The 13,424-nt window shown below is 40.9% G+C and overlaps 1 protein-coding gene across 1 annotated transcript in view; it reads left to right on the top strand.

Annotated features, from left to right (window-relative positions):
- The first annotated feature begins 1,006 nt into the window (after positions 1 to 1,006).
- The window catches only part of cacna1eb (calcium channel, voltage-dependent, R type, alpha 1E subunit b), a 78,887-nt gene continuing 66,469 nt past the window's right edge, over positions 1,007 to 13,424 (top strand). Inside the window, exons 1-3 of the mRNA XM_017471318.3 lie at positions 1,007 to 1,789; positions 7,769 to 7,874; positions 8,696 to 8,835. Coding sequence (XP_017326807.2) covers positions 1,542 to 1,789; positions 7,769 to 7,874; positions 8,696 to 8,835 — 494 coding nt within the window. The 5' untranslated portion in view covers positions 1,007 to 1,541. The remainder of the gene's footprint in view (positions 1,790 to 7,768; positions 7,875 to 8,695; positions 8,836 to 13,424) is intronic.

The following is a 13,424-nucleotide window of genomic DNA, read 5'->3' as shown; positions in this document are numbered from 1 at the left end:
CCAGAGCGACTTACATATATCTCATTTAGACAACTGAGCAGTTGAGGGTTAAGGGCCTTGCTCAAGGGCCCAGCAGTGGTATCTTGGTGGTGCTGGGATTTGAACTCATGACCAGAAGTCCAGAGTCTTAACCGCTGTCCCTCGTCAACTCTCTTGTCAACTCAAGGTGGTTTTTTTTTCCCTCGCCACCGTCACCGTCTCTGACTCTACCCTGAGATTTCTGCTTTGTGACAACGTCCATTGTTTCTAAGTGCTCGACAAATAAAACTGCACGCTCGATTGTAAAACACACATCTTTTAATAAAGAAGCACACATTGTTCTCCAGTACCACCGGATACTCTGGGTCATTTTATTTCAACCATACAGGCATCTTCATTTAATGAAAAGTCACGTTTTCAGAGTTTATATTCATAGGTGGAAATACAAGAAAGGAAAGATATATTCACACAAAGACAAGCACAACATCCACTGATACGCAAAACTGGGGTTTTCTTCTTCTTCTTCTTCTTCTTCTTCTTCTTCTTCTTCTTCTTGCATTTCTGGTCAAAACACTGAGAAGTAGTTATCAGAAGGAGACGCCATGGTTGCTGTAAGAACCACCAGTTTGCGTCACACCATTTTCTGTCTAATCAGAGATGTGATGAATTTAAAATAAAAAGAGTTTTTCCATTCTCTCTGAGCTCTCTCTCTCTTGTTTTTTTGTTTGTTTGTTTGTTTACAGGGACCTGCATGCATGAAAACACGAGTGCTTTCTTCTCCACGCCAATTCTTATACATGTAAAGAGCATGATGCATGCCCGCACATTCACTACAGCACTGAGTGGAAGGATGAGTGTAACACAGATCGCCATGGTAACCGATTTTCCCGCGGCCCGATCTGCCTGGAGGGCGAAAAGAGATAAACTGCTCCTCTAAAAAGTACGTGGGAGACGGTAGTGGATCCGGAGGGGAGGGGGTGGGTGGAGGATGGCAACTGTTCCACCACCGTTCCAGCCTTGCCTTGCCTTCCTGGAGTCTTTCTGAGTCTTTCTATGCTGATGCTGCTGCTGCTTGTCGCGCCCCGAAGTGTGAGACCAACGTGCAGGATTTTCCGCCACCTTTCGACTGTTTTGCATGACGGAAAACTACGGGCGGAAGACGAAATGATGTCTCGTGCAATGCAATTGGAAACGGAAATTTGTTTCTCTCCAGTGTGTTGCATGCACGCATGACGAGATATCTTTTCTTTTCTTTTTTTTTTTTTTCTTTTAATTGAGCTGTTTTTGCTGGTTGGGAAATTCTCGCGCGCACCGACAGACACCAGGGTTTTTAATTAGCCGGCTCGAGCCGACGGGAAAGGGGAGATGCACCTGCACCTCACGCGCCGCCCGACATCTGATGCATAGCCACCAACTTTTTTTGCGAGAAAAGTTCCTGGAATGTAAACAGCAGGAGCGGAGCACCGATCTGACCTCGCTTTTCAGAAGTGGATGCGCTTGGCATGGAGTGAGAGCGGCATCGCGCTCGTTCCTTGCACTTGCTGGCTTCACGTCCGGTCGGCATGGTCCGCTCCGGACAGCACGCGCCGAACGGGACGGGCTCGGGCGCAGGCTCGGGGACGGAAACGGGCGCAGGCACGGGCGCGCGCGCAGATGGTCCCGGTAATGAGGCACCAAAGAGCATCAAAGCGCGGCGCGCGAAACCTCCACCTCCGGGCAGCCGGAACTGTTTCACGGCAAACAGGTCGCTGTTCATCTTCGCCGAGAATAACCCGGTGAGGAAGTACGCACGGAGGATCATAGAATGGCCATATCCTTACCTTTTACACCTTCACTCAGGTGTGTGTGTGTGTGTGTGTGTGTGTGTGTGTGTGTGTGTGTGTGTGTGTGACTAAACTCTGACCCACATTCAGATCAACATCCTTAGGAAATAATAGGCTACAGATACAGGTACCAAACTGTACTTTTCCTTGGTGGTACCATCAAGTACCTTTAGTTTGTATCCTTACACCTTTAAAATAATTGAACTGGACTCAAGGTACACCACATGCACCTTCCCATGTAAAAGAGTCCTACTAAAGGTGCCACCCCAACCCCAGACAACAAGGCAAAATACAGTTTGGTACGTTTATTTCTGAAAGTCGAGCCTAAATGGCGAGTCTATTAGCTACACCTACACTCATTGGCTCTTTATTTTGTAAGTCATTTCATTCCAATTACTGTCTGCGTGCCATATGTTGCTCTGTACAGTCTATTGGATCAGTGGAAAGAGACCACCACAGGACACCGCGGACAAAATATCATTTAGGTGGTACAAATGTATCTGGGGGAGGGGCACGGTGGCTTAGTGGTTAGCACGCTTGCCTCGCACATCCAGGGTTGGGGATTCAAATCCCACCTCAGGGGCTTCTTCTGGATACTCTGGCTCCCTCCCCCAGTCCAGAGACATCGTTTATTGTCTGATTGGCATTTCCAAATTGTATATGTGTGTGCGATTGTGCCCTGTGATGGGTTAGCCCATGCAATGGGTCCCAAATCTTGTGCCACAAGCTCCCTGGGATAGGCTCCAGCCTCCCCCAAGACCCTGTATAGGATAAGTGGTATGGGAAATGGATGGAATATATCTGGCTTAATAATAGTGTTGCTTAAATAATATGTAGTCAATGGATGTACATTTCCATTGATGGACCTGTTTGAGAATGACTGACATTCTGTGCATAGCAACAGTCAGTAATTGTACACCTATAAAGTGACCTATTTGGTAGGTTTACCATTTACAGGGTCAATAAGGGGTTTTAGCTACAAGGTGGGTGTATCTAGTGGCCACTGAGTGCACTTCATATTTAATATGTTCAGAACAGGTCTGTTGTGTTGTGTCTAACTCTGCATTGTTGGCGTTTATTAATATCTTTGAGCACTGAGGGGAACCTATTGTTTTGCAAATGGGGAAAATAAGGTTTTTCCTTCTTCTTTTTTTCTTCTTCATGTGGTGGATGATGATTGACGTCAGCACCATGGACAGCACACTTGCATCAATAAGCCAGAAAGTGCAGTCGAGTGTTTTCCCTGCCATAACACACACTCGGTTGGTCTCATGAAAGGTTTGGAGAGTTCAGTCATGTGTGTCAGAGTAGGGGAGTGGCGAAATGTTCCGGGATAAGGCTAGAAACATGAAAACACTGGCTCTTGTCTTGTGTCCACCACCAAGTCGGCAAGATAATCTCGGTGTATTCTTTCAATAGCAGAAAACAGGCATTAAAATGTACATTTAGGTGTAAAAATGTTTGTCACTGGGATCGTACTATCAAGGGTACATCTTGTAGACGTTTAGTGAGAGGTCTTTGACGATAATGTACATATTTAAGGTACATAACTGGACCTTTAGGACTGCGATTGGAGCATTGGTGATACATTTTAAATCGCCTGTACCTTGAGGAACATAATGAACTTTAACTGTAACCGTGAATATAAGATTGGTTGTGCTGCGTTGTGGTTGTGGAGCTTGGAATGAAAATGATCATTTTTCAGTCAGCTCAAAGCCACACTGCGCCATGTGTAAACTCATTCTTGCTTAGCGAAGCTCATGAGTTGCCCCTCTGACTTCTTGAAGATAATAGATAAATCTCTAAAGAAGGTCAATCTCGCCTGACATCCCTGGAACACCAGATAATAATAATAATAATAATAGTAATAAACATATTCTAAACGTAGCTTTCTGATATTGGAAATGTAAAAGAAGCTGATTATACTCATCCTAGATTAAAAATCATCTTCAGAAAGTACTTTATCCTGGTCAAGGCTGAGGTGGATCCAGAGCCTTGCTGGGGAAAACATCCCGGATACAACACCGCATTTCTGATTCGTTTCCCCAGTTACACTCCTCAGTGAGATTGCGTTAAAAACATCAGTATTTTAATTAGTGGGATTGTATCTGAAAAAGTTACTCGCACTAAGAATGATATAATAACGTAAAATATACCTGATTTGCATATTATTTTGGCATGGGAAATGAAGGCCTCATCACCGAGTCCCAGTTGTTTGTGCATCAGTCTTAAAGCTGGAGCAAATTTCCAAGCCAAATTCAGATTAATGCATGAAATCCATTGTTAATATCTGCACTAAACTCAAACTCCCAGTCAGGATTGCCATACTGGGTAAGGATTAACGGAACCATTAGTGTTTAACATATGATCGATACATTTATTTCACTCTTGATCAGTAAACTAAGAGCTAATTGTGGGGTACCTCCTTCTCTGTTTAGGAGACTCCTGATTGGGCCAATAAGGGGTGCGTAAATTAAAAAACAAACAATTCCAATTCAGTTTTACATACTTGCAAAACAATTAGCCAGGAATATTGGTCTGGGTTTTATTTTATTTTTTTATGTGTACCTGGGTTCAAAACGGAATTACTGGTGACACCTTATTAGGATAGTCCACTATAGATACGCAACCAAAACATGACCAAAATGTTCATTAACAGTGACTGGATTTGAAAGTCTGATACTAGGGATAAGTTAGTAGTCTACATCAAGGGTATTCAACTACAATGAAGAGCAATGGTAGAGCAGTGTTTAAAGCATTGGTGTTCTGATCAGAAGGTTATAAGTTCAAATCCCAGCACCACCAACTGCCTATCCCGATGGCCCGTAACCCTCAGCTTCGGATAAAAATGTCATCCAAATGAGGTATTTGTAAAAATGTTCCAGTTACTTACATTTCCTTGCTTGGAAAGGATCTGGATGATGACAACAGTTACCTTACAATACTTAACGATTCATGTAGTATTCCTGGTTATATACAGTATAAGACCATTTAAAGTGGTTAAGTTTTGCTTTGCACTGGACCTTCGTATTACCATTTTGGACTAGTGTCAGAGACTAAACAGATGAGACCTATTTTTTTTTTATTGTTGTTGTTGTTTTTAGAGTGATGAAGGGAAAGGAAACAAACATGTCCCTATCCAATCACCTTCGAACATTTTGGTTTTGCCTCTTTTTAAAATTTATTTCTTTCTTTTACAAACCATGCCAGCAGTCCTCTTATCAATATGCTGTTTAGTTCATTTTCATCAAAATGTCAAAAAAAACAACAAAAAAAAAAGCTTGTCTCTGGTCCGATGAGCTACTCTCAGATAAATCGTTGACATAAATTCATGTTATTGTGTAATCATTAGAGGAAATGCTACAAAGAGCCAGGATCGTATTAAGAAAACCAGAGTCGGCTCTGGTGCAGTCATTTTCCCCAAGTGCTTGGTTTTGAACACGTTGCTACGTCCACATCCGGACTCTGGTTCGTCATTTGATGACCCTGGGTGAAAGATGTAGATTTTCTACTAAACGCCAACAAATAAAAATCAGTTGTTGGCATGCTGAGAATCAGTCGACAGGTTGGTTATGACAGACACCTGACAGGTTGTTGACAGTCTACCTGTAACAGGTATAGTCTCGTGTTGGAGGACACTACAGGCGAAGGGGCATTTATTTCCTGTATAAAAGCTTTATACGCATATATACAGAGGTTTTCTGTGTACCGCCAGAGGTAAAGATGCTTCTTTAAGCTATTATAAGTGTCTAAGAGACATATATGCAGGAGATATATTTTAAAAGGACACTTTGGGACATGCTGGTATTGGAAAATAATCCACTTTGGTTGGGTTCAGTAAACGTGCTTCGTCACACTCTGCTGCCGTTCGTTATTGAATTATCCTTAGTCATATTATTCAGTATTTACTAGGAATGATTCGGTAACTAGAGTGAGACTAATAGGAAAGCCGTGTAGTTACGAGGGCGAAGAACGTAAGAAGAATCTACGTCTGAACCTGAACGGCTTCTGTGGATAATTGTTTTGGGTTGGATGTTTTTCTGTTTGGAGTGACAGTATCTCGGTGCTTTTTTCTAAGGATCTGTGTTTCTGCTCTGCTGAAACCGCGACAGCGCCGTGGCTCGTCTGTCTGCCGTGTGTCACTCCCTATTGTTTCATCTGTCTGTCTCTCCTGTCCTTTTTCATACGTCTGACCGAGGAAAACACTGAAAAGCCGAAGCGTCTGCGTTCACCTGGGGTGTTTTAATGAGGTCCTTGTCTCTAACCTCCCTCAAGGTGTTTTGCATGAAGCCGATCGGAGATTAAGCGAATGTGGGAAGTTCTCGACGACCGAGACTATTTATAGCAGCTCGTTGTTGCGTGGACGTTGTCTGTTCAGCGTGAATCACTGAGAATCCCACAGCTTCATCACGCCGTCCATTGTGGCTTAATGACACCGTTTATGATGGTGCCGAGAAATTAATAACAGATGAAAGGGACTGTTTAGCGTCCTGTGGCACATGTTCACATTTGGGTAGTTGTCTTTTTTTTTTTTTTAATTAAATTTAGGAATCTTCATTCATTCATTCATTCATTCATCTTCAGTAACCACTATATGTCGGTCAGTCTTTCCCGGAAACACTGGACACGAGGTGGGAATACATCCCAGATGAGCGTGCATTCACACACTCATTCACACCTATATAATTTAGTGTAAGGGTGTTTTCGGGAGGTGTCTGGAAACCAGAGAACCCAGAGGAAGCCTACGCAGACACTGCACAGAGAACATTCGAAACTCTGAAGTATAATTTACCATAGATTGTAATTTAGAATGAATTGTACGGTGAAGAATTGTAATTTACTATAGACTTCATTCTCCGTGTTCTTGTGCATGTTACAAAGAGGCTTTTAACCACAGCATACGGTGTGAATGTGAGGTTTTGGGTGGGTTTTTTTTTTTTTTTTCTTCTTCTTTTTTCTCAGTACAGCCGCCTACACAGAATAACCACTGTGCAAATGGTTTTCAAAACACTCATCACAAGGCACATTGAACATAATTTAGAGTCAAAGCTATTAGTATGGATGGCACTGTAATTTACCACTGCGATGCACATGCAATTTTAGTGAATGGCTAGCTAATGGAAATGATTATGAGACTTGCAGATTAGCAGCAGATTTCCCCCGAATTTAGCTTTCCTGTTCAGTTTTTTTGATGGGTGAATCAGGTGTATCTCAATTATATGGATGTTTAAAGTCAAACTCCACCCGAAAACATAATAAAAGCGTTTGTAATCAAATATTCGTGTTGTGATGTGATGGCACTAATTTCATGGTTGGTGCTGTATTTTCATTATTCCTATGAGAGGTTACTTCTTGTGTGCCTCACTGACATCACAGGAAGTGATCTTAAGCATAAGGGATAACATAAGTCATTTTTCAGCGTTAGCTCGTGAAAACAAGTGAGCAAGAGCTTTTCAACATCGTATTAATGAGAAACTCAGCATTAAAAGAAATGAGTGAAGTCCCAGAATGCAGTGCAGTTATGCAGTGTGGTTGCGTAGAATTACAGCAGTTAGAGATTCGACTCAGCTCAGCGATTACCGAACGACAAGATGATGGAGGTGATGGTGTTGGTGGTATTAGTATGAAAGTTGTGAGACGTGAGAGAGCCGGACAGACTAAAGGACTAAAGCGCCGCCGCATCGCTCTCTTTTTTTTTTAAGGTAGAGATGAAGCGAGGGTTAAATGTTACTGGTAGCGCTATCAGCAGGTAGTCAAATGGCATTGTGGGTAATGTAGGAAACTGTTAACATGTCGATGAACACATTTTCAACTTAAAAAAGTCCATTCATAATTTCATTATCTGGGACACCATTGAAGATCACATCTACAGTGTGATAAGATTCGTATGCACGTTGTTTATTTTTCATTTAATGATTGTCCTACATCTTATGAGAGTTTTATATACACCTTAACCTTACCGTTACTCCGTTTGAGTACATGATCTTGGCTACCATCATCGCCAACTGTGTCGTTCTGGCTCTGGAGCAGCATCTTCCCGGTGAGGACAAGACACCCATGGCCAAAAGACTGGTGAGTTCTTGTATTTGTTTTGTTTTGAACAACTATAACTCCTGGACTTACACAGACACAGTAAGCACTGCTTGAACACGGGGGAATTTTCTGTATAGTATATTAATACTGCGGTTAAAAAAAAAAAAAAAAAAGCATAAGTGTTGTTAAACAGTACTGAGTCATTTGATGGCGTGTGATCAGATCCGTGTTTCTACACTAAAGAGCTTTTTAGACTGAATCTCCAGGTGAGATAAGAGTTGTGCAATGATCATGATGATCCCTCCACAAAGCGAGAGTGGAGGACGTGTTCACTTAATATACAATCACACGTCATATCTGCAACGCCCACAACCCTTGCACTCAGCGTGTGTATGATTCATGGGCGGATACCGCAAATCGATGCACGTAGCACTCGTCAACAAATGTCATATTAATAGCAAATGCTGATTTATTTATTTATTTATTTTGGTATTTTTTGGGGGTTGTGCAGTAACAGGAAACAAAGTGCTGCATGTTTTTATCTCACCTCTCACTCATCCCTGTAGCCCTTCTCTTCGCTTAACCATGGTAACGACGCAGTACTCGTTTCCTCACCTTTTCAGATTCAATAAAGACATTGAAATAAAACATAAAGGATGACACAAGCTCGTCTACCATCTAGACACTGCTCTGTTATACAAAAAGACAAAAAAAATCCTGTCTCTTAGCCAAATCATCTGCGAGCACTTTCTGGAGAATTGAGGTTGAATAGAAAGAAGTCAATTAAATCATGTGAACTTTCGTGAATGACTTGTTTGTGGACTCATTCACTTTTTTTCTGTGTGTCCACACTCCAACAGGAGAAGACAGAGCCCTATTTTATTGGGATCTTCTGTTTTGAAGCCGGAATCAAGCTGCTAGCGCTTGGGTTTGTTTTCCACAAGGGCTCATACCTGAGAAATGGCTGGAACGTCATGGATTTTATTGTTGTACTAAGCGGGTAAGTGAATCTCCCTTGTTTAAAGTTATTATCCGGAGCGGCTTGTAAAAATGTGCTATCGGAGCTAAGCTCCGCCCCTGTCGATCCACTGCGTTGTTAAACCCTCATTCACTGTCTAGTGATAGATCTTATATTTTCCAATATCACAACCAGCAATCGCTGATTAGTATTGAAAAAGTTCATACCAAGCCCATGTTCATGCTCATGTTCCCCTTGCTTGTACAGAGCTTCGTTCTCTGCTGATATATGCAAGCATTTAGACTGCGCACTTTCACACCGACATCACAACCCTCCCTTCTTTTTCGATCAGGCTTATATAAAAGCGGCATCATCATCAGACTGATTTGCTGGTAGCTATGCGACAGAACAAGCTGCCGGAGCTCTGAGTAAGACTGGATCCTTACCAAAATGATTCTTGGATAATCTCGTCAGTTCTTTATTTTGGTCTAATCAAGGGTTCTGATCAAGGTGCTACCTGTGCATGTCGGTCTAGTTGTGAAAATGTGGCCCCCACTGGAGGACACTTTGCTGATTATGGAAAAGCTTTTTATCACTTCAACACCAAAAAACAGGACCTCCTTTGCAGTGGTCCACAGGAGGAGGTAGAGCACAGCCCCACCATATACATCAGCCAGTCAACAAGTGTTCATCTTCATCAAGTCCCCATTTACAACTCCATACATTTAAAGTCCTCTGAAATACTATTTACATCTTTTGAGTGACCAGTGTTCCATTGATTTCCTCACCTTTCAAGAAGTTCGCCCGTTTAGCTCCATAGAGTTATTACTCCTAGTGGTCAAAAATTGGAACTGCAATAGAGCTCTATTGGTGCAGAAATCATGTCGCCCCATGCTCGTTCTGTGAACATTTTTCGGTAGAGAGGACAGGACAGCTAATGACTGGGTTGCCAGATTGAGCTAGTTTAAAAGTATGATGCCGATACTAAGATCTAGATTTATAGCAAATCAGCAGAATGAAATCTAATACATTTGCACAATCAAAGGCACAGTGTAAGTGCAAGCAGCACGTCTTTGGTGGACAGAACCAATTGTATGGTAAGACATATTACAAAGAACGGGAAACTGTACATTAGAAATGCATACATGCCACCGTCACCTTGTTTTCCGTGCAAATGCTGCGAAAAAGATACAGTATGTCTCCCTTTTCTCATTTAGATGTAGTTGGGTGGACATTTTGGACACTTTCCCGCAGTATCGTATAGAGTCAAACAAATACACATCTAAAACTGCTCAAGATTGTATGCTGGATAACTCACAACTGCATATTATGTATTATGTAAATACTCTAAAATTTCACTAGATAGCAACCCTATCTAATAGAAAAGTCGTGTGTGGTAGCGTCTTGACTTCATGTTGTTTGCCACACCAAATTATATGGTCACGAGCCACTACAGGTTATTTGAGCCATATTTACGTCAAGGAGTTATACTTTTATATAAAATGCTCCATAGATTCTCGCCTTCCTTTCTCTTATGTAAAGTTGTTGCAATACATAAGTATTGTTATGTATGTTTTGTTAAGTATGTTATGTTATGTATGTTATTGAAATACTATTTACATCTTTTGAGTGACCAGTGTTCCATTGATTTTCCATTGATTTGATGTTATTGTTATTTATGTTATTGTTATTGTATTGTTATGTATGTATTGTTATGTATTCTTATGTTGCAATACATAAGTATAAAGTTGTTGCAATACAGAAATTGCTGAATTTATATAGTTTATGTCATTAAGGCATTATGTACAGTAAGCGTCATGTAGCCACATGGACATTTCCCTAAGGTAAAGTGTCATAATACTTTCTAAACACAAATACCTGGTTATCTATCCAGTTTTTCATGATATCCAACCAAAGTATTGGTATAATACCTGTCAACTGGTGGTAGGTTGTTTTTTTCTTCTCATGGTAGGTGAGAACTTAATAGTGCTAACTCACTATTTACCAAAAGGACAGAAAGGTTCTACTTGTGTATGTCAAAATGTGCTTCCAGTCAGTGGACGTGTTTTTAATTACTGTCGTGCACTGGAAGTTTTACATCTTCCGATCTTCCTGAGTTTTATTATTCGCGAGTTTCTCCGTGCGGTCCTTCCCTTAAGGCCATTTTCCGCTTATCAGTTAGAAAGTGGCAGTGAGTAACACTGTCAGCTGGTGCCGAGCTTCGTAGCGGGGGCGTCATTATGCGTAGGTTTTGCAGCATTCCAAACACTGCAGTGATTCCAGGTTAGAAAGTTGTTCTTAAAGTTGTTTCCATGGACTTAAGTTAAACTTTCTAAACTTAGATTGAGGCATTTGAGTCATTTGCATATTGAATATGAATGGAAGATTTCTATAGTTAACTGCTCACAGCGAAGATTATGGGAGCTTTCTATTCCATTTACAGTCCACTTTTTAACCTCCTTTTCATGAAGTAGTGACCAAGTTGAGTTAAGTTGTATAAATTGCTGCTTTCTTTCATGTATAGCTGTCACAATATATAACAGCTTATGCGAATATACAAGGAATTGTCATTTGTAAGTGTATTTAAGCAGTGATTTATGTAATTAGTGTTTCATATTGGTTTATTTCTATAAGGACAAGGACAGGATGGATAGCCTGATGTTGTTTACATTCCCTGATCCACAGTTGAAGTGACAGCAGTTTTGACATTTATTTGCACATATCCATATATGCAGGAGAATTTGATCTCCATTTAATTTATGGAAGACACATTTTCATTTTAATGACCCATTTCTTTGTGTGACATAGTCCTGAAATCATCCTTATTGAGGCTTTCAGAGCTTTCCAGTGCTGATGAGAATGAGAAGCTTCATCCTTCCAAACAGAATTTTGGCAAAGGTCTCATGACGTCAGCCAGTCAGCAGACGAGATGAAGTGAAATTCAGCCAAGATGTTGGCTTCAGAAGCTGCTCTGCTCCCACACTCTAGTTTAAAGGTGTTGAGGTAGAAGTGGCACATGTTACATCGTTTTTCACTGTGGTAACGTTATTTTTGTTGTTGTTTTTGTTTTTTTTTTTTTGTGTCAGGCTTGAAAGAGACTAAATAAGCAGTTTGACTTGCAAGTAATGAATCTAACCCATCCATAATGATCTAATTTATTGAAGAAAAAAAAACTATGACAATGTCAGGACACTATTATAGCAGATTTATGTGAATTTTCTCTGAGCTTGGTTTTTGTTGTTTGACATGAAATCATGACCATAGTGTGCACTTAGTTTCAAAGTTAGTCATAATGACATTGTGATGTACGGAAAAGATAGCTAACCTTATGACCTCATGACTCATGCTGTTATGATGTTATGACAAACGCAGTATTACAGCTGGCATCTTTTAGAATAAGTTTCTATAACTGCTTATGTAAGTTGATGTCACTTGTCATGAAGGGCTCATGTATGTGTCATGTAACCACATGAACACTGCTCTAAGTCTTGTAATTCTTTGTAAGCACAAATGGCTGGTTATCTAACCAGTTTGTTATGATATCAAACCAACCCCCCATCAACTGGTGGCATCTGTTACGATATCAACCCAAACCCCAATCAACTGGTGGCATCTGTTACGATATCAACCCAAACCCCAATCAACTGGTGACATTTGTTACGATATCAACCCAAACCCCAATCAACTGGTGGCATTTCTTATGATGTCAGCCCAAACCCCAATCTACTGGTGGCATTTGTTACGATATAAACCCAAACCCCAATCAACTGGTGGCATTTGTTATGATATCAACCCAAACACCAAAAAACTGGTGGCATTTGTTATGACGTCAATCCAAACCCCAATCAACTGGTGGCATTTCTTATGATGTCAGCCCAAACCCCAATCTACTGGTGGCATTTGTTACGATATCAACCCAAACCCCAATCAACTAGTGGCATTTGTTACGATATCAACCCAAACCCCAATCAACTGGTGGCATTTGTTACGATATCAACCCAAACCCCAATCAACTGGTGGCATTTCTTATGATGTCAGCCCAAACCCCAATCTACTGGTGGCATTTGTTACGATATCAACCCAAACCCCAATCAACTAGTGGCATTTGTTACGATATCAACCCAAACCCCAATCAACTAGTGGCATTTGTTACGATATCAACCCAAACCCCAATCAACTGGTGGCATTTGTTACGATGTCAACCCAAACCCCAATCAACTGGTGGCATTTGTTACGATGTCAACCCAAACCCCAATCAACTGGTGGCATTTGTTACGATGTCAACCCAAACCCCAATCAACTGGTGGCATTTGTTACGATATCAACCCAAACCCCAATCAACTAGTGGCATTTGTTATGATGTCAGCCCAAACCCCAATCAACTGGTGTCACTTATGATATCAACCCAAACCATAATCAACTGCTAACATTGATGTTTGTTTGTTTTTGTCAGCTATTATGGCGTATGTTACACAATTCATTCCCAAACTTTGGAATCTTGTTGCTATGGAAAATAATGTGTAACTTCAGTTTAAGTTTGTGGCCTTGAAATATTAACTAATGGACACAATGTATTAATTTGTGTCTACACCTTATTGTAAAAATAATCATCATGTTAACCAAAAACATGG

The sequence above is a fragment of the Ictalurus punctatus genome, chromosome 7, assembly GCF_001660625.3.
Source record: "Ictalurus punctatus breed USDA103 chromosome 7, Coco_2.0, whole genome shotgun sequence".
Classification (NCBI taxonomy): Eukaryota; Metazoa; Chordata; class Actinopteri; order Siluriformes; family Ictaluridae; genus Ictalurus; species Ictalurus punctatus.
This window is presented reverse-complemented; position numbering and strand designations above follow the sequence as displayed.